Below are 23,055 nucleotides of genomic sequence, written 5' to 3' on the forward strand. Positions count from 1 at the left end.
AGATACACAATAACACAAACCATCAGTGGAGCTGAACAAAAACCCCTCAGAGCACCAACACATCATCACCAGAAGGGGCGCTGTCACACCAGGATTAATTTCAACACCTCATCATCACCTTCATATATTTGATTTTTCTTTGCCTTTCCACAGATATAACAGAGAGAGGACTGCACAAACTCCGTGTTCTTGAAACACAAAATCGTTTGATCGAAGCCTGGAGCTGTTTTACACAGCATAGTTTACAACAAAACTGAACATTTAGAGGCATCATTCCCAATTCTTCATAAAGAAAATGGGATGATCTCATCTTCCAAGTTTTGCTAGTCAACAAATGAATAAATAATCCAGTCGAAAGTTTGTTTGTTTGTTTTTTAAAACTTCTCTTCAATGATTTTTTTGTCTCATTGAAACTCAAATGTCTGTCCAGGAAAAAAAATATTTACATCAACAGAAATGGTATGGTTTTTCTGAGACTGTCCAAAAATCTGGAGGCCTCTGCTGTGTATTAGTGTCCACATACCCTGGTTGAACAGAGCTGAGAGGCTTTTCTGAAATTCCACAGGATATTTGTCAGATTGCTCATTGTGACAGTTAATGGTTTGTTTTTTTATTTCCTGTTTTTGAGTCAATATTATGACTGAAACAATCCATCCAGCACAGGACTGTGAGCAGAATTAATTAATAATGCCAATGAATTTATTTCACTTGATATTTATTTAATTTCTCCAGCCAAAAAAGGCAGCATCTTCACATTTAACATCAAACATGCAAAAATCAGAGAGATTAGATTTTGGTGAAAGTCTTGTTGAATCGTCAATAAAAAGATATGTTTTATTGATTCCATCTTATTTTTTGTATTAAATATTTCCGTGAAAATAATAAAAAAAAATGTCATGACTGAAATCATGTGAATTAAGCTGTCAAAAACTGGTAAATAGAAAATATTTATTTTGAGAAAAACTCAAAAAGGTGATAATCAAACTGATGACGCGTGCAAATGAAAGTGAGGAGGAGTCGATGCAAAACTCAGATGTGTTCCACGTCTACTTATGTGAGAGCAGAGAGGAGGACAGAGAAGAGGGGACACACAGTTGATCATGATGGACTGTAGGACAGGACTGCTGCTTCTAACTATCTGCTGGGCAGGTGAAGATCTTCACTCATCCTGATTGTTGACAGACTTTGATTTTTGTCATCAGCTGATTAACTTGATGTTTCATCTTCTAAACAGGTGTTGATGCTCAGACTCTGACCCAGTCTGAACCAGTGGTTAAAAGACCTGGAGAATCTCACACACTGACCTGTTCAGCCTCTGGATTCACATTCAGTGACTATGGGATGAACTGGGTCAGACAGGCTCCTGGAAAAGGACTGGAGTGGATCAGTGCTATCAGCAGCAGTGGCAGCAGCCAGTTCTACTCTGAGTCAGTCAAAGGCCGGTTTATCATCTCCAGAGACAACAACAGAGCACAGCTGAATCTGCAGATGAACAGCCTGAAGACTGAAGATTCTGCTGTTTATTATTGTGCTCGATGGTCACAGTGACTGAAGTCAGTTCAGCAGCTGTACAAAAAACACACTTCTCATATTTACTGCTGTGAAGTCCACACATACTAAATACTTTCTCTATTCTTTTAAATTGTTTGTGTCTTTTAGGTTTGTGAACTTTAATGTTGCCACAAAATTTTGTAAAGACAATAAATTCTATTAATTGTTATTGTTTAAAGTTGAACTTAAGTTTTCAATTACCAATTGTATCCTGAACAATCTTTAAGTGCAGTTGAACCCAGCCTCCTGATGATACATTGTTGTTGATGTACTCGCTCTCTTTCCAGCTGTTTTAAACTTGACAGCAGACATTTAAAAAAATCAACACACTTTATGAATTTTTATTTTCTAAAAATCTATTTCAAAACATCCCAAAGTAACACTTACAATCTACCAGAATCTCCCAGATCCACCTAAACCTGGTTTGAAAGCTCCTTTCCCTGTTGAGGGTTTTGTCATATTTCTCACTTGTTACCTTTGGAATCCCTCAGGTTTTCATCCTGAGACAACTCATTTTTCATTTGTAAAATCATGAAATAACTTCATCGAGCATTTATTTATTCTTGGCTTAATTGGTGCCACTCCAACCATCATTTTACACTAGAAGTAACTTCAAGACTCTGGCATTCTGGTTCTTGTGATTTCCAAAGTTACATTTTTCAATTCTGACTTTTGACTTCTGTCTTCAGCTCTGATGTGTTTTTGCATCAAAGGGAAAATCCATTTTAATCTCTCACATTTAAAACAAATGCAGAAAGTTCACAACTTTTAAAATGTCTTTTCTTCATTTTGTACTGGTTGTAATACATAGTCACCAGGTGGAGTGTGTGTGTAGTCATAGTCATCAAGTGATAAATTTACTGTACACATGTGTGCTTGGATATATACGGATTAAGATATGTCAAAAATATTTTCACACCAATGAGTGTCGATTGTTGCATGTGAAAAAAATTGCTTGATGTTTTTGAAAATTAGGTTTTTGTTTTTAATTGCGACAAAATCTATTGGAAAGCAATAGTTAGTGCATACAACAGTTAAAGTAAAAGCATGAATATATTGAAGTTTGGGGAATTTTATAAAGTAGATTATGCTGAAATTTAAAACATTTTGTCACATTTTTCTTGAAATCAAATGAATATCTGAATGTCAATTTTTAGCACATTTATGCAAAAATTTTATCAACTTAGTTTTGGAGTCCAGGGTTCCGGTTCCTGTGCTAGTTGTTTCTTCCTGCAGGGGGCGTGAAGGAGCCAATAATTAACAACAGTGTGCGCTGCAGGCAGACGCACCTGTCAGCAATCTACATCAGGCCACCTATTTAAGAACAGAGCGTCTGTCGAGTAGGGTTGGAGAATTATTGTGTTTTCCATGGTAAATCTGATTTCTGTTTCCTCATTATTGGTTTATTTTTTAAAAATTCGTTGAAGCAATTCACCCTGGTCGTTTGAGGTCTCCACGCCACCCTGCTGGAGTGGAGAACGCACAGGACCTGACTCCCGTGTTGGCTCCCTGCTGGAGCTCCCTGTGTGCCTCAAAAGACTGGACAAGTGCTTCCCCTGTGGTTCAGGAGGACTGCCAAGTTGATCTTTTAATAGAGACTTTGTGTTTGGACAATATTCCCACTGCGTTTTGTCTGCTTTCGGGTCCTGGAGAAAAATGAATCGTAACACTTAAAGATGTATAAAATAATTCAATCCAGATGTTAATTGCTCAACCAATGGCTAATGCCTAATCTTAATGCTGGATCTAAATCTAAATGTTAAATCTCAATCTTACTCTAAAGTAAAGAGAAGGGGGAAAAAATGTGCATTTTGATTGTATAACACAATTTGACTGTAGGTTTCCACTCTCCTACTGGCTCTATTTGATCAACAGTGATGTTCCACATGTTTGATTCTATGCAAATTCAGAGTTCTTTTTGTTCCTCAGCTATAAAACCATCACATCAGACTGTCAGTGGAGTTCTCTGCACCTGACTTTCAACATTAACCATGTTCTCTTCAGCTCTGCTGCTGCTGTTGGCAGCTGGATGTGAGTCTCTCTCTGTGGATTTGTCAGTTGACACAGCCAGCCTCTGTGACTGGGCAAACTTACAAACTTCTCTTCAATGATTTTTTTGTCTCATTGAAACTCAAATGTCTGTATAGAAAATAAAAATATTACATCAACAGAAATGGTACGATTTTTCTGAGACTGTCCAGTCTAAATCTGGAGGCCTCTGCTGTGTATTAGTGTCCACATACCCTGCTTGAAGAGAGCTGAGAGGCTTTTCTGATTACACACAGGATATTTGTCAGATTTCTCATTGTGATGGTTAATGGTTTGTTTTTTTTCCTATTTTTGAGTCAATATTTTGACTGAAACAATCCATCCAGCACAGGAATGTGAGCAGAATTAATTAATAATGCCAATGAATTTAATTCACTTGATATTTATTTAATTAGTCCAGCCAAAAAATGAAATATCTTCACATTTAACATCAAACATGCAAAAATCAGAGAGATTCGATTTTGGTGAAAGTCTTGTTAAATCGTCAATAAAAATATATGTTTTATTGATTCCATCTTGAATTAAATATTTACGTTAAATGATAAAAAAAAATGTCATGACTGAAATCATGTGAATTAAGCTGTCAAAACCTGGTAAATAGAAAATATTTATTTTGAGAAAAACTCAAAAAGGTGATAATCAAACTGATGCTGTGCAAATGAAACTGAGGAGGAGTCGATGCAAAACTCAGATGTGTTCCACGTCTACTTATGTGAGAGCAGAGAGGAGGACAGAGAAGAGGGGACACACAGTTGAACATGATGGACTGTAGGACAGGACTGCTGCTTCTAACTATCTGCTGGGCAGGTGAAGATCTTCACTCATCCTGATTGTTGACGGACTTTGATTTTTGTCATCAGCTGATTAACTTGATGTTTCATCTTCTAAACAGGTGTTGATGCTCAGACTCTGACCCAGTCTGAACCAGTGGTTAAAAGACCTGGAGAATCTCACACACTGACCTGTTCAGCCTCTGGATTCACATTCAGCAGCAATGGGATGGTCTGGGTCAGACAGGCTCCTGGAAAAGGACTGGAGTGGATCAGTCTTTTACATTGATGGCAGCACATACTACTCTCTCGAGTCAGTCAAAGGCCGGTTTATCATCTCCAGAGACAACAACAGAGCACAGCTGAATCTGCAGATGAACAGCCTGAAGACTGAAGATTCTGCTGTTTATTATTGTGCTCGAAGGTCACAGTGACTGAAGTCAGTTCAGCAGCTGTACAAAAACACACACTTCTCATATTTACTGCTGTAAAGAGCAGAACTGCAGCCTGAAAACTGTCTTTCTTTTAATAATGAATGACTTTTAAATTGTTAATGACCTTACTTTAAAATGTTATTTTAAATTATTTTACAACTGCTTTTGAACATAAAAATCCAAAGTGCGTACATGACTAATTTGTAATTTTCCCTGAAAGTCATCTTCTTTGAAATGGAACATTTATTAATTCTCATTGATCCACCATCACTCACTCCAACTGTTTTTACCTGCAATGCTCCAATATTTTTTCACAAACAATTAACCTCAGGTAATCTATCTTCTCTACCCAAAGGATTTAAAAATGGACTATGGACTCCAATACTGTTTCCCTTTTCCTGGAATCACTGATGCAGTTCACCAGATTTCAAAACAGCCTTTTGGATTTTTTCTTCCTTCTCACTTGTTACTTTAGGGGGCCCTCAGGTGTTTCTCCTAGGATGTCTCATTCTGGTCACTAAACACTGAACACTGTCTTTATTTTAATAATTTATGCCTTTTATATCACTAATTTACCTCCTTACTATTTATAATTTACAAACTATGTATATGTTTATGCATTTATTAAACCCATCAGTAACAAATATAAGACATTTCCCCCTCAAATAATTCAATATTCTGGTAGCTCAATTACATTGTATTGATGGTAAATTAATCATAGTTTGATTGATTGACCTTGAGGTTTTTGGGAGGTTTTTTAACATAAATTATTCTTATGGAATAGTTCACTTCCACCTTTGATAAATTCTTGTTGAGCCAGCATTTTTCTGTCAAGTTATTTTAACCTGCAATGGTCCAATCTTTGAGCAAAAACAATAACCAGAACTCTATCTTATTTCCCAACAAACTATGTTAAAAAATGCTACAATAACAACTTTATTAATCACCACACTCCTGAGGATTTCCTGCAAAAATTCGACTGATTTCACAACCTTATTTGCATTATGAATTAAATTCGGAGGAACAGATTGACCCAAAAATTTGTCTGGATTTAGTTGTGTTCTTTTATGGAATTTGGTGGAAAACAATTACAGGATCTGACTGAACGGGACCACAGTGAATATATCCAACAGGAAAAGAAGCACAATGAGTCAGGATTTAGGCTGAGAGACGAGCAGGAGCAGATGGTGTTGGCAGGTCTGCAGGCAGAGAGACAGCGCTGATGAGCAAAGAAATGACATCTAAAACTATGACTACGGGAATGAAAACTGAGTTGAACCGATGACCAAAGATTTCACATCAAACCAGCAGAGAACGTGGAGAAGAGACAGCCTGGATGACAAGAAACATGTGGACAGTGCCTCCCTGACCAAAAAAAGAAAGTGTACATAAATAAATTTTAATATTTTCCAATGACATGTGTTAAAAATTCATTTAGAGTAAGACTACACATTGTTGCCATTTTCTTGAGTTTAAAGTGCCGAATTTAAGTTTAACCGATCAAATCCAGGGCAGAAACCCTGGGTGAGGCAGAGGTGAATTGTGCCCCACGTCTGACTGCATGATCCACTACAAACTGGGTTGCATGACGTGTGCCAGTTTTTGTTCCTCAGCATATCGCTAATATGAACTTTACATGCATGTGTGAGAGAAATATTCCTGCTGATCGCACAGCAGAGTGCAGAGAAAAGTCAGCAGGTGAGGCGTGCAGTACTCTGAGTCAACTCAAGGGGGCGGACGCAAGCTGGCAGGTGCTTTCTCGCTGCAGTGCTGCTTCAACAGAGGCAATCCTGTCCTTAAAGAATTATTCATTTTTTTGTGATCATTTTAATAGGCAAACTTTGTTAAAATTTATTGAAGAACATAATTTAACGTTTGAAAAATAACAGAATTTTCTACTGTTGGTCAAAATTAAATTTGTGCTGCACACATCTCTGCACTTTAATATGTTCACAGAATATATGAATTTCTTAAACGCAAGATGGGTGCTCTATCCATAGCTATAAAAGAAAGTTCTTTATAGGACAAATATGTTCCTGTCTATATGTTTGTGTTTGGATTGTGAGTGTAATTGAAAGAGGAATGCTGATGGGATATGAAGCATTATCAGTTGTTGTGTATGCTGTTGGAAAAATGGTGAAATAAGATGCTTTTTTCAGTTCTTACAATTGTAAATTGGACTCTCGAGCAGTCAGTGCCTCACCAGCCATTAACCTCACCGCACATCAATGGTATTTAATACATATTGAATAACACAATCCTTAATCTACTGACAATGGGAGGACCTGTTTGTGAAGTTGGGCCCATTTGCTCAGGATGAGTTGGTATAGTTATGGTTGGGTAGGGAGCTTTGAAATAAATTATGTCTCTAAATACAAAGAAAGATAGGGAAAGGATTGTGAATGTGTGTGTGTGTGTGTGTGAGCAAGACAGTCAGTCGGAGAGAGAGAAAGAAATGAGGACTCTCACCACTGAAGAATGATGGAGATAATGCTGATTTGTGTTTCCACACGTTTTGACTGACTTGATCTCATCCAGCTTCCAGACTCACTGGCATTAACCAAAATGATGCCTTGAACAAGTTTTAATGACACAAACATACTTTAGTAACTCTGTGACAGCAGAGAATGAGGAGGCTGCAGACACAGATGAGGTGCACAAACATCTATAAACCATGAAAACAAACAGAAAACATTTTAGAGCATAAAGAAATGATGAATTGATGACACAAACAAGTGGGATGATGATGATGATGATGATGATGATGATGATGATGATGATGATGATGATGATGTTGTCTGTGATCAGATGTACTACAGGTTAAATTCTAGAATATAGAACGCTCCCTGCAGACATGTTTAAAAGTCTACATTTCTGCTCAGTCTAATGTGATCAATACAGTCATGTGACACAAATTATACAGGTTCAAGTTCATTAAACATATAATGGATCACCATGGATACATTTCATGATGACTGATTCTGAGTGTCTCTCTTTAGATCTTCTTGGGGTGTTTATGAAAATGTCCCAGAGAGGGACGTCTATGCAAACTCTCCCTGTCCTATAAAAACAGCAGGAACTTGTGACAGGAGCCTGGAGCAGTTTTACACAGTTCTGCTCAGATCAGAGCACAGAACTGCAGTGTCAGCACATAATGGAGAACACAGTGATCAGAGGTTTACTGATCATTGTCACTGTTCACGGTGAGAACATCAGGGCTGTTGTTACTTCTGTGGACAGGTCCAGAATGGGCTTGACCTGGTTGTTGGGTGTATTTCTATTGTCTTTCAGGTGTTTGGAGTGAAAGACTGGATCAGTCTCAGCCTGAAGTAAAAAGACCTGGAGAGACAGTGAAGATGTCCTGCACCATTTCAGGGTTTGACATGACCAGCTACTATATCCACTGGATACGACAGAGACCAGGGAAAGCTCTGGAGTGGATCGGGTGGATGGACGCAGGTTCAAACTCTGCTAGCTATGGAAGCTCTTTCAAAAGTGGTTACGTGATGACTGAAGACGTGTCCAGCAGCACTCAGTACCTGCAGATCAGCAGCCTGACAGCAGAGGATTCTGCTGTTTTCTTCTGTGCTCGACAACCACAGTGACTCCAGAGAGAGAACAGCTGTGCAAAAACCTCCACAGACAACAAACGTGCCTCCTCCCAGAAACTGAATTGTGATCTTCTTAAAGTTTTTCAAATATTTCCAGCATTTCGTTTTTCATGAGAAGACTCCAAGTAAAATATTTAAACTATGGAGAACTTTTTAGGGATTGTTTTTCACACAAAGATGAGCTCAGTGAAAAATAAGAAATATATTTTTGAGTGACCTCTATATAACATATAGAACGATCAATGGTGTGACCTAAAGTATAAATCAATTCAATGACTCAAATGTTAATCTCCTTGATTCTTGGAGAACGCTCCATTAACAACATTCTAAACCTATAATTGTCCTTGTTTTGTCTTTCCCATGTCCCCTGTGTGTCTGCTTTTCCTCCCCGCTGAGTAGAGTGGTGATGGGGCCTTTTTCTGCCACTATATTGGCGCAGCTGTGGCTCATCGTCTCGTCAGCTGCTAGTTACAGGCCGGTCCGTTCTTGTGCTCGGCGCTAGTTGTTGGAAAACTCCAGTGGTATCTGCTTAGCACTCACTTGCGTGTAGCCTGAAAATTCTTTGTGGCCTTTTCCTCACCTGTGCTCTCTTTCACCTGTCCGCAGCTGTGCTGGCATCACCTGTCCCTGCTCAGCATCCTACCAGACTTGTCCTACGTCAAACAAGAGATCCTCTTTGGATTCTGGAGTCAGCTACTCTTTTGTTCGGCCTCCTGTGCTCAGTAAAGTTGTGAAAGAATCTGTTCCTTTCTCCCGTGTCTGAATTTTGCATTTCATTAATTTCTGCTTGTCAGTGACCCAACAGCAATCTATTTTACAAGAGTATTTGCATAAATGTGAAATATCTCCTTGAGAATATATTGGATAATCACTTAATCAATGATCTGATCGAACTGCTTAAACACGCCCAAATTTAAAACACAATTGCATTAATTCAGGAAGAATTTAAAATGCAAAGCAGTGTCTAATATTAATATCAAAACATTCCTGGTGAATTGATGATTCAAGGACAAAAGCCTATCTTTCTTTTACAATGTAAACAAAGTATTTAAAGACAGTTTCTTTACGTCAGTGAAAATCTTTCTGACTCACCGAGTGTCTGGAATCCTGAGAGATCTCCACACCTAAAGTGGGGCAGACACATAAGGTTTTTCTATCTCTATTTATTTTATCCACTGGAGATAAAGATTGAGGATAAGAAATCAGGCATTTACTGTTTTGTTCATAATGTTTGAAGTGTGCTCCGATAACCTCAACGTAGCAAACCATACATACATTCTCGTCCTGCAAGTCAGAAATATCATGTGATCACAAGTGATCGAAGAAAAATGAAGAATGACAAGAAGAAACATGCCCAACCAGCAACACAACACAACACTAAAAGACTTTGGAGAGAACCCTGGAGGCAGCATCACATGCTTGTTTCTCTTCACACCTACTTCCTTCTTCAGTCAGCTCGCGTCTTGATTTCCTAAATTCTGTTCCACGTCAAAATATGTGGAGTCATGACTTAGGAGTCGTCGGCTTGCACACGCACGTGGAGATTTTTGGTTGTAAAGACTGAGCAAGTTTAATATTTACTCTGTTTTTAGAGCAACTGTCAGGACACATTTACTCTGAAAAAAACCTCAGACCACTGATTACTGGACCATTGTAAAACCATCAGTGGGACGAAATGACGACATGAATACACATCATCCAAACAGGAGGAGGCATCACAATCAAATCCAGTTCATTAGTGAGGAGGAGTTGATGCAAAACTCAGATGTGTTCCACGTCTACTTATGTGAGAGCAGAGAGGAGGACAGAGAAGAAGGGACACACAGTTGATCATGATGGACTGTAGGACAGGACTGCTGCTTCTAACTATCTGCTGGGCAGGTGAAGATCTTCACTCATCCTGATTGTTGACAGACTTTTTGTCATCAGCTGATTAACTTGATGTTTCATCTTCTAAACAGGTGTTGATGCTCAGACTGTGACCCAGTCTGAACCAGTGGTTAAAAGACCTGGAGAATCTCACACACTGACCTGTTCAGCCTCTGGATTCACATTCACAGCTTTGAGATGCACTGGGTCAGACAGGCTCCTGGAAAAGGACTGGAGTGGATCGCTTATATCAGCAGTGGTGGGGGCAGCACATACTACTATGAGTCAGTCAAAGGCCGGTTTTATCGTCTCCAGAGACACAAACAGAGCACAGCTGAATCTGCAGATGAACAGCCTGAAGACTGAAGATTCTGCTGTTTATTATTGTGCTCGAGAGTCACAGTGACTGAAGTCAGTTCAGCAGCTGCACAAAAAAGACAGACTTCTCACATTTACTGCTGTAAAGAGCAGAAGTGAACAGTGAACACTGTCTTTATTTTATTATGGATGCCTTTTAAATTGTTAATGACCTCACTTTAAAATGTTTTTTTAAATAATTTTACTCTTTTGCCCAAAAAAATGCAAAGTGCCTACTTGACTAATTTGTAATTTTCCTGAAAATCATCTTCATTTAATTCACATAAACTATCAACAACAGAACATTTATTATTTCTCATTAATCCACCATCACTCTCTACAACTGTTTTTACCTGCAATGGTCCAATATTTTTTCACAATTAACCTCAAGTAATCTATCTTCTCTACCCAAAGGATTTAAAAATGGACTGTGTGACTCCAATACTGTCTCCATTTTCCTGGAATCACTGATGCAGTCCAGCAGATTTCAAAACAGCCTTTTGGATTTTTTTTCTTCCCTTCTCACTTGTTACTTTAGGGGGCCCTCAGGTGTCTGTCCTAGGATGTCTCATTCTGGTCTGTGATAAAATATCCTGTTTGACTTTTAAAGACAAAAACAAGTGACATCAGATGTTCAATTATTAGATTGAATATGATAAAAAAAACTTATTCAGAGGTAATTGACTGAAGGTACTATGAATGTGCAATGACACATTGTCAGTATCTGATATATCTGATTTTCAGAATATTCACTCATAGAATCAATTTTTAACACTAAAGTTTATCATTTCTATTTTCCAACTACTCACCTTCACCACTCGGCGGCATTTTTTTCAGTTTAAATTAACCTAATTTCTATACCTATTGGTAAAGAAGATTGATTGATTTTTTTAACGAAGAAACTTAAACAAAACATGTCAAAAAAATTTCTATCAAACATTTAGTTCATCACTCTTATCTCATGATTCATATTCAAATTCCAAGTAATTATTTACAATAAGAATGAAAGATTTACCTATATATTTCTACTTAGTGTTAAATAAAACAACATAACATTTGTTGCTCTCCCTGAGCTGATTTCTGTTTGGTGTTTTGTGGTCAGAACAGTGGTGCTTCTTTTTTATTCCTGTCAGAGTTCTTCTCTATGCAAAGGGAACTTCCTGTCCATCTGCTATAAAGACTTGACATCCTGCTGTCAGCTGCAGCAGAAGAAGAGAAGCCCCATCAGATCAGCTTCAATACCAACCATGTTCTCTGTAGCTCTGCTGCTGCTGTTGGCAGCTGGATCCTGTGAGTCTGACTGAGGCAGAGACACTGACAGTGTGATCACCCTGACTGTTCCCTCTACGTCCACTGATTCAATCTTCTGCTCTTCATCCACAGGTGTGAAGTGTGACAGTTGACACAGCCAGCCTCTGTGACTGTGCAGCCAGGTCAGCGTCTGACCATCACCTGTCAGGTCTCTTATTCTCTCAGCAGCTATGGTACAAACTGGGTCAGACAGCCTGCAGGGAAAGGACTGGAGTGGATTGGATACAATTGTGCTGGATGCACCCCATATTACAAAGCTTCCCTGAAGAACAAGTTCAGCATCAGTTTAGACTCTTCCAGCAACACAGTGACTCTAAATGGAGTGAATGTGCAGCCTGAAGACACTGCTGTGTATTACTGTGCCAGATACACAATAACACAAAGCATCAGTGGAGCTGAACAAAAACTCCTCAGAGCATCAACACAACATCACCAGAGGGGGCGCTGTCACACCAGGAATGATTTATCACCCAGACATGTTGAGGTTCAGTCAGAAATGTTGAGGACAAATGCTTTAGATTAGTACTTTGAGAACATAAGAATTTAAATGTGATATAAAATCTGTAGAGGTTTTGCACAATTTTTTTTTTTAAAGAAAAAGGGATAAAAACATTTTTGATGTAATTTGCACTCATTAAATGACCAATTTATATTATTCATGATGACTGCTTCTGTAGCATCATAACTTTTTAATCTCCTCATTAAATTGTAAGTAAATGTGAAATAGTTCCATTAGGACACAGCAGCAATAATACATTTTTTTCTCAGTGATTTCTTTGATGATCTCAATTGCTTATTTTAACATGTATAAACTAAAAGTGCACAGACACGTACATGATTTCTAAACATAGATCAGTGTTTTATATTCTCACTTGAACATTCATGATGAAGTGATGACTCATGGAAAAAAGTGTATCTTTATTTCATGATGTAAATTAAGTATTTGAAGAAAGGTTTTATGCAGAATATACTCATATGTCAGTGACTGCATGGAATCTGGAATACGTTTTAAAAACACTAAATTGAGGGTTTTCCCTGGGCATGTTCTAAGGGGCTTTCTCTGCAACAGTTTTCATTTGAAGCTTGATTGGAACTGGTTGGTGTGAAATGTGGGGTACCTCAGAACTCAGTACTGGGACCACTGTGCACTATTAGCTAGATGAATTTAAAGTCTCAGATTATAAACGCACCTCATCCAAAGAGGAGGAGGCATCACAATCAAATCCAGTTGTTTACTAAGGAGGAGTCGATGCAAAACTCAGATGTGTTCCATGTCTACTTATGTGAGAGCAGAGAGGAGGACAGAGAAGAGGGGACACACAGTTGAACATGATGGACTGTAGGACAGGACTGCTGCTTCTAATTATCTGCTGGGCAGGTGAAGATCTTCACTCATCCTGATTGTTGACAGACTATGATTTTTGTCATCAGCTGATTAACTTGATGTTTCATCTTCTAAACAGGTGTTGATGCTCAGACTCTGACCCAGTCTGAACCAGTGGTTAAAAGACCTGGAGAATCTCACACACTGACCTGTTCAGCCTCTGGATTCACATTCAGTGGCTACTACATGGCCTGGGTCAGACAGGCTCCTGGAAAAGGACTGGAGTGGATCAGTCTTATTTACTCTGATGGCAGCTACAAGTACTACTCTGCGTCAGTCAAAGGCCGGTTTCTCATCTCCGGAGACAACACAGAGCACAGCTGAATCTGCAGATGAACAGCCTGAAGACTGAAGATTCTGCTGTTTATTATTGTGCTCGATGGTCACAGTGACTGAAGTCAGTTCAGCAGCTGTACAAAAACACACACTTCTCATATTCGCTGCTGTGAAGAGCAGAACTGCACACTGAAAACTCTTTATTTTGTATTCCTTTCTCTTATATCCTTAATTTACCTCTTAAATTTTTAATAATCTACAATATATTTGATTTATTATTAAATCAGGAAATAACATTACATTTTCAGCAGCTGTACAAAAACACAGACTTCTCATATTTACTGCTGTGAAGTCCACACATACTAAATACTTTCTCTATTCTTTTAAATTGTTTGTGTCTTTTAGGTTTGTGAACTTTAATGTTGCCACAAAATTTTGTCAAAATCAGCTGACTGCACACTGTCTTTATTTTATTATGAATGGCTTTTAAATTGTTAATGACCTCACTTTAAAATGTTATTTTAAATATTTTACAACTGCTTTTGACCAAAAAATGCAAAGTGCCTTCATGACTAATTTGTAATTTTCCCTGAAAGTCATTTTCATTTAATTCACATAAACTATCAACAACAGAACATTTATTATTTGTCATTATTCCATCATCACTCTCTCCAACTGTTTTTTACCTGCAATGCTCCAATATTTTTTCACAAACAATTAACCTCAAGTAATCTATCTTCTCTACCCAAAGTATTTAAAAATGGACTGTGGTGACTCCAATACTGTTTCCATTTTCCTGCAATCACTGATGCAGTTCAACAGATTTCAAACAGCCTTTTGGATTTTTTTCTTCCTTCTCACTTGTTTCTTAAGGGTCCCTCAGGTGTCTGTCCTAGGATGTCTCATTCTGGTCTGTGATAAAATATCCTGTTTGACTTTTAAAAGACAAGAACAAGTGACATCAGATGTTCAATTAATTAGATTGAATATGCCAAAAACATTTATTCAGAGGTGAATTGACTGAAGGTACTATGAAGGTGCACATTGTCAGTATCTGATATATCTAATGTACAGAATATTCAATCACAGAATCGATTTTAAACACTAAAGTTTATCATTTCTGTTTTCCAACTACTCACTTTCACCACTCGGCATTATTTTCAGTTTAAATTGACCTAATTTCTATACCTATTGGTAAAGAAGAATTGATATGATTTTTTTCTACGAAGAAACTTAAACATAAACATGTCAAAAAAAAAATTCTATCAAACATTTAGTTGATTACTGTTAATCTCAGTGATTCATATTCAAATCACAAGTAATTATTTACAATAAGAATGAAAGATTTACCTATATATTTCTACTTAGTGTTAAATAAAACAACATAACATTGTTGCTCCCCTGAGCTGATTTCTGTTTGGTGTTTTGTGTCAGAACAGTTGGTGCTTCTTTTCATCTTGTCAGAGTTCTTCTCTATGCAAAGGGAACTTCCTGTCCATCTGCTATAAAGACTTGACATCCTGCTGTCAGCTGCAGCAGAAGAAGAGAAGCTCCCATCATCAGATCAGCTTCAATACCAACAATGTTCTCTGTAGCTCTGCTGCTGCTGCTGTTGGCAGCTGGATCCTGTGAGTCTGACTGAGGCAGAGACACTGACAGTGTGATCACCCTGACTGTTCCCTCTATGTCCACTGATTCAATCTTCTGCTCTTCATCCACAGGTGTGAAGTGTGAACAGTTGACACAACCAGCCTCTGTGACTGTGCAGCCAGGTCAGCGTCTGACCATCACCTGTCAGGTCTCTTATTCTCTCAACAGCTATTACACAAGCTGGATCAGACAGCCTGCAGGGAAAGGACTGGAGTGGATTGGATACAATTGTGCTGGATGCACCCCAAGCTACAAAGCTTCCCTGAAGAACAAGTTCAGCATCAGTTTGGACTCTTCCAGCAACACAGTGGCTCTAAATGGAGTGAATGTGCAGCCTGAAGACACTGCTGTGTATTACTGTGCAGAGACACAATAACACAAACATCAGTGGAGCTGAACAAAAACCCCTCAGAGCATCAACACAACATCACCAGAGGGGGCGCTGTCACGCCAGGAATGAATCATAACAACAACGTTGAAGCAGAAATGTTGAAGAAAAATACTGGAGTAAAAAGACCTGAGAATTTAAATTAAATATAAAAACTCTAGGAAACAATTAAGGGATAATGGTAACAAACAAAATAAATACAAAATCAGAAAACGTTTTTGAATTGCTTTTACACAAATATATATATATTATATATATATATATATATATAATATATAATATATATATTAATATATATTTATAATATAAAGACCAATGACCGAAAATATATATAACTGCTTTCATAGAATTCTAAACTTCTGATCTCATTATGCAACAAGTACTATATAGTATAATATATAATATAGTATAATATATGACAATTTTTTTATAAGGATAATGACACAACATATATTTATTAATCTCTAATTTCAATAACTTAACAGTTAATTTCAACATTCACTCAAATAAAAGCACACCTAGTTGATGATTTTTTTAAAACAAAGATCAGTCTTTAATCCTGTACCTCAAAATTCATGATCAAATTGATGACTCTGCTGATGTGAAGTGGGTACACAAATCATACTAGATTGTGATTAATTGTCAGTTCAGCAGCTGTACACAAATTCATAACTTATACAGCACACCTAGTTGATGATTTTTTTAAACAAAGATCAGTCAACCTGTAACTCAAACTTCATGATCATTGATGACTCACTCTGAGTGTGAAGTGTGGGGTACCTCACAAATCAGTACTAGGATCACTGGTGCATCATTAATTGTCAGTTCAGCAGCTGTACAAAAACACGCACTTCTCTATTTACTTCTGTCAAACTAACTGCACACTGAACACTCCGTTCTATTTTTTTCTGCCTTTAATTTTTATTTTATTACCTTTTACTGTTAATTACCTGAAAGATTAATGATTTAATAATTATTTTGTACAATCAATAACATAACATTTTTTGCCAACATGAATTATTTGCAATTTTCCCTGAATGCCATCTTAATTTAAGTATGAAAACTATTATCAAAAGAAAATATATTCATTTTTGACTCATGTTGACAGGAGTTTTTGAACTTTGAACCTTGAACAAAATTAGAGCTTTTGCTCAGAAAGTACCTGTCTGTGTGCTCATGCCAAGAAAGTGACACAGAGGACCAGAAGATGCAGCCCAGAATATACGTAGTAGTGAATTAAACCCAATCATTAGTTGCTTGGGGCATCAGTTGCAGTAGCACCGCCTCCGGTCTCCAAGGTACCTGAACACTCACCAACTGGAGCAGTTTGGACTTGAAATGATGCCTTATGGTCTCTGCCGAATGCTAATATTCAGTTTTTTACTTCTGTCCAGGTCCATCCTATAAATATCATGTGTTTCCAGAGCAAACTATTCCCGAGGCTTCAGAGGCAAAGCAGACAACTTATCTTTACACAACGCAAACATGTCGTTCAAAACTCAGTATGAGCAGTCAGTGCTTGGATGATGACTAAATAAGAACATTCAGTGTCTAACCTAAGCAAGAACACACCAGTGCATGTTTCCAATTCAGTCATTCCAGTTCAGTCATTAAAAAGTCATTCAGTCCATCTGTCCTGAAGGAGATCTAACTTCACATTTACCGTAGGTCTAGTATGAACTGGATCAGACAGGATCCTGGAAAAGGACTGGAGTGGATCGGTGAAAGATTCACTGATACCAGCAGGAATGACAATGCTGGTAGTGTGAAAGGATGTATAGAAATCAGTAAAGACAACATCAACAGTATGGCTTATCTGAGACTGTTCAGTCTAAATCTGGAGGACTCTGCTGTGTATTACTGTGCCAAACACACTGGTTGAAGAGAGCAGAGAGGCTTTTCTGAAATTCCACATGATATTTGTCCATTTAGACCAAAAGATGGCAGCAGAACACACAAAGTCAGATGTCTCAGTGTGACAGTTGATGTGGTTTTTCATTTCCTGTTTTTGAGTCAAGATCTTCACTTGAACAATCCATCCCAGCGCAGGAATATTAGCAGCAGTAATACAATCATGCTAAAAAAAAAAAAGGCTGTTGCCTTTTTTTTTTTTCACATTTTTTTTTTCACAAAAAAAAGGCTATTGCCTTTTTTTTTTTTTCACATTTTTTTTTTTCACATTTTTTTCTTCACATTTATTATCAAGCATAAAAAAAGTCGGATTAGATTCTGGTATAAGTCTTGTTGAAACCTTCAATAAAAATGTGTTTGGTTGAATGACTGGTTGGCTGATTGATCGACCTGTCCCTCTGTCTGTCTATGTATGAAGTTAAATTGCACATTCTTGTATCTTATTCATTGTATTAATTATTTACTTGAAAATAATACAAAAAAATGTCATAATTAAAATAATTTCAATGCAGAAAATTGAGTACTGTTAATTTGGCTTGAAAGAATAGTTGTTCAGAAATTATTAGTTATCATTAAGAAGTTATTATTTCAACACGTTCAACTGTAAAAAGCAGTTCAAAACAGGGAAAAAATATATTTATTTTTAAGAGAAACTCAAAAAGTAACAATCAAATTGATGCTGTGCAAATGAAAGTGAGGAGGAGTCGATGCAAAACTCAGATGTGTTCCATGTCTACTTATGTGAGAGCAGAGAGGAGGACAGAGAAGAGGGGACACACAGTTGAACATGATGGACTGTAGGACAGGACTGCTGCTTCTAACTATCTGCTGGGCAGGTGAAGATCTTCACTCATCCTGATTGTGGACATACTTTGATTTTTGTCATCAGCTGATTAACTTGATGTTTCATCTTCTAAACAGGTGTTGATGCTCAGACTCTGACCCAGTCTGAACCAGTGGTTAAAAGACCTGGAGAATCTCACACACCTGTTCAGCCTCTGGATTCACATTCAGTGACTTTGGGATGCACTGGGTCAGACAGGCTCCTGGAAAAGGACTGGTGTGGATCAGTCTTATTTACACTGATGGCAGCAACAAGTACTACTCTGAGTCAGTCAAAGGCCGGTTTATCATCTCCAGAGACAACAACAGAGCACAGCTGAATCTGCAGATGAACAGCCTGAAGACTGAAGATTCTCTGCTGTTTTATTGTGCTCGAAGGTCACAGTGACTGAAGTCAGTTCAGCAGCTGTACAAAAACACACACTTCTCATATTTACTGCTGTGAAGAGCAGAAGGGAACAGTGAACACTGTCTTTATTTTATTATGAATGCCTTTTAAATTGTTAATGACCTCACTTTGTTATTTTAAATTATTTTACAACTGCTTTTGACCAAAAAAATGCAAAGTGCCTACATGACTAATTTGTAATTTTCCCTGAAAGTCATCTTCTTTGAAATGGAACAATTCTTATTTCTCATTAATCCACCATCACTCTCTCCAACTGTTTTTACCTGCAATGCTCCAATATTTTTTCACAAACAATTAACCTCAGGTAATCTATCTTCTCTACCCAAAAGATTTAAAAATGGACTGTGGTGACTCCAATACTGTTTCCATTTTCCTGGAATCACTGATGCAGTTCAACAGATTTCAAAACAGCCTTTTGGATTTTTTTCTTCTTTCTCACTTGTTACTTTAGGGGTCCCTCAGGTGTTTCTCCTAGGATGTCTCATTCTGGTCTGTGATAAAATATCCTGTTTTACTGTAAAAAGACAAAAACAACTGACAGTCAAATCAGTGACATCAGATGTTCAATTAATTAGATTGAAAATGATAAAAACATTTATTCAGAGGTGAATTGACTAATGGTATTATTAATATTAATTTCTGTTTTTATTGTAAAGGAGATTTTTTAAGTAAGAAATTTAAATATATTTATATTAAAATGAACATGATGTAATCACTGACACACCAGTATCAACATAATTTTTCTATCTATTTCGTTGATTACTCTTAATCAGCAATTATTTACAATAAGAATTAAAGATTTCACGATATATTTCTACATGGTGTTAAATAAAACAACAGAACATTGTTTCTCTACCCCTGAGCTGATTTCTGTTTGGTGTTTTGTGGTCAGAACAGTTGGTGCTTCTTTTATATCCCATCAGAGTTCTTCTCTATGCAAAGGGAACTTCCTGTCCATCTGCTATAAAGACTTGACATCCTGCTGTCAGCTGCAGCAGAAGAAGAGAAGCTCCCATCAGATCAGCTTCAATCCCAACCATGTTCTCTGTAGCTCTGCTGCTGCTGTTGGCAGCTGGATCCTGTGAGTCTGACTGAGGCAGAGACACTGACAGTGTGATCACCCTGACTGTTCCCTCTACGTCCACTGTTTCAATCTTCTGCTCTTCATCCACAGGTGTGAAGTGTGAACAGTTGACACAGCCAGCCTCTGTGACTATGTAGCCAGGTCAGAGTCTGACCATCACCTGTCAGGTCTCTTATTCTGTTAGCAGCTACTGGACAAGCTGGATCAGACAGCCTGCAGGGAAAGGACTGGAGTGGATTGGTGCACATCGTGTAGGATACAACCCAATTTATAAAGCTTCTCTGAAGAACAAGTTCAGCATCAGTTTAGACCAGGGGTCGGCAACCCAAAATGTTGGAAGAGCCATATTGGACCAAAAAAACAAGAAACAAATCTGTCTGGAGCCGCAAAAAATTAAAGCCTTATATAGGGCTCATAATAAAGGCAACACTTGCTGTAAGTGTCTATATTAGCTGCATTAGCCTACTTTCCAAATGATAAGTAGGCTACAAATACATAATGAGCATTCATGATGAAATGTTTATTTTCCCTGCAGCATCCTGGAGAGAATGAGGCACCACGTGGCTGCTCTGCTGTACGATGACACTTTAAGTTTAACTTCCATTATAATGAGATGTTGAAATTAAATATTTATTATACACATTTATACAGCATTGGAAAACTTTAAGAATGATTGTCACGTAATTCCTCCTACAGAAATTATATTAAAACAATTTCCATTTTCATATTTTTGAAAGAGCTCCAGGGAGCCACTAGGGCGGCGCCAAAGAGCCGCATGCGGCTCCAGAGCCGCGGGTTGCCGACCCCTGGTTTAGACTCTTCCAGCAACACAGTGACTCTAAATGGAGTGAATGTGCAGCCTGAAGACACTGCTGTGTATTACTGTGCCAGAGACACAATAACACAAACCATCAGTGCAGCTGAACAAAAACCCTCAGAGCATCAACACATTTTCACCAGAGGGAGCGCTGTCACACCAGGAATAAATCATGACAACAACGTTGAGGAAAAATGCTGAAGATTTTTTCCCCAGAATTTAAATGAAATATAAACCTGTAGGAAATGTTCAAGGGGTAATGGTAGTAAAAAAGAAATACAGAATGAGAAACATTTTTGGATTGGTTTTGCACAAATAATATAAATACCAATGACCTAAAATATACATGACTGCTTTTTGAACTTCTGATCTCATTATGCAACAAGAGAATTTCAATGTATGACAAATTGTTAAGGATAAGGATAATTCAGCAACAATATATTTGATTCTCTGTCATTTCAATGATCCCAACAGTTAATTTCAGCATTCAGCCAAAATAAAAGCACACACACACAGAACACGATTTTGAACAAAGATCAGTGTTTAATATTGTTACTCAAACATTCAGGATCAAATGATGACTCATGGAAAAAGAAATCTTTATTTTTTGATAATGATTAAACATTTGAAGACACAGTTTGTTTTATTCTAAAGAAAATACTTAAATATGAGTGACTGTCTGATATGACAAATTCACTGACAATCTCCAATCTCATGATTCTCCCTTCAGACATTCTTTTTGTATCCTAAAATTAATTTGCAGGTGGATGAGAACAGCTGAGTGTGAAGTGTGGGGTACCTCACAAATCAGAACTAGGACCACTGGTACATCATTAATTGGACAAAATTAAAAGTCTCATTTATCATAGGCTCACATCAGCCAAAGAGGAGGACATCACAATCAAATCCAGTTCTTTACTGAGGAGGAGTCGATGCAAAACTCACATGTGTTCCACGTCTACTTATGTGAGAGCAGAGAGGAGGACAGAGAAGAGGGGACACAGTTGAACATGATGGACTGTAGGACAGGACTGCTGCTTCTAACTATCTGCTGGGCAGGTGAAGATCTTCACTCATCCTGATTGTTGACAGACTTTTTGTCATCAGCTGATTAACTTGATGTTTCATCTTCTAACAGGTGTTGATGCTCAGACTCTGACTCAGTCTGAACCAGTGGTTAAAAGACCTGGAAAATCTCACACACTGACCTGTTCAGCCTCTGGATTCACATTCAGCAGCTCCTACATGGTCTGGGTCAGACAGGCTCCTGGAAAAGGACTGGAGTGGATCAGTGCTATTAGCTATGATGGCAGCACATACTACTCTGAGTCAGTCAAAGGTCGTTTATCATCTCCAGAGACAACAACAGAGCACAGCTGAATCTGCAGATGAACAGCCTGAAGACTGAAGATTCTGCTGTTTATTATTGTGCTTGATGGTCACAGTGACTGAAGTCAGTTCAGCAGCTGCACAAAAACACACTTCTCATATTTACTGCTGTGAAGAGCAGAACTGCACACTGAACACTCTTTATTTTGTTATTCCTTTCTCTTATATCCTTAATTTACCTCTTAAATTTTTAATAATCTACAATATATTTGATTTATTATTAAATCAGGAAATAACATTACATTTTCAGCAGCTGTACAAAAACACACACTTCTCATATTTACTGCTGTAAAGTCCACACATACTAAATACTTTCTCTATTCTTTTAAAATTGTTTGTGACTTTTAGGTTTGTGAACTTTAATGTTGCCACAATAATTTTGTAAAGACAATAAATTCTATTAATTTGTTATTGTTCAAAGCTGAACTGAAGTTTTCAATTACCAATTGTATCATGAACAATCTTTAAGTGCAGTTGAACCCAGCCTCCTGATGATACATTGTTGTTGATGTACTCGCTCTCTTTCCAGCTGTTTTAAACTTGACAGCAGACATTTAAAAAAAAATCAACAGACTTTATGAATTTTTATTTCCTAAAAATCTTTTTCAAACCATCCCAAAGTAACACTTACAATCTACCAGAATCTCCCAGATCCACCTAAACCTGGTTTGAAAGCTTCTTTCCCTGTTGAGGGTTTTGTCATATTTCTCACTTGTTACCTTTGGAATCCCTCAGGCTTTCATCCTGGGACAACTCATTTTTCATTTGTAAAATCATGAAATAACTTCATCGAGCATTAATTTATTCTTGGCTTAATTGGTGCCACTCCAACCATCATTTTACACTAGAAGTAACTTCAAGACTCTGGCATTCTGGTTCTTGTGATTTCCAAAGTTACATTTTTCAATTCTGACTTTTGACTTCTGCCTTCAGCTCTGACGTGTTTTGGCAA

General features: G+C 37.6%; 1 gene segment (V, D, J or C); it reads left to right on the forward strand.

The window, feature by feature from the left end:
* The first annotated feature begins 7,814 nt into the window (after positions 1-7,814).
* LOC130515314 (Ig heavy chain V region 23-like) lies at positions 7,815-9,178 on the forward strand. The segment is given in 3 exon segments: positions 7,815-8,007; positions 8,096-8,402; positions 9,022-9,178. Coding segments are annotated over 3 exon segments (513 nt in total).
* The last annotated feature ends 13,877 nt before the right edge of the window (positions 9,179-23,055 follow it).

This window comes from Takifugu flavidus, chromosome 18 (genome assembly GCF_003711565.1).
Source record: "Takifugu flavidus isolate HTHZ2018 chromosome 18, ASM371156v2, whole genome shotgun sequence".
NCBI classification, from domain to species: domain Eukaryota; kingdom Metazoa; phylum Chordata; class Actinopteri; order Tetraodontiformes; family Tetraodontidae; genus Takifugu; species Takifugu flavidus.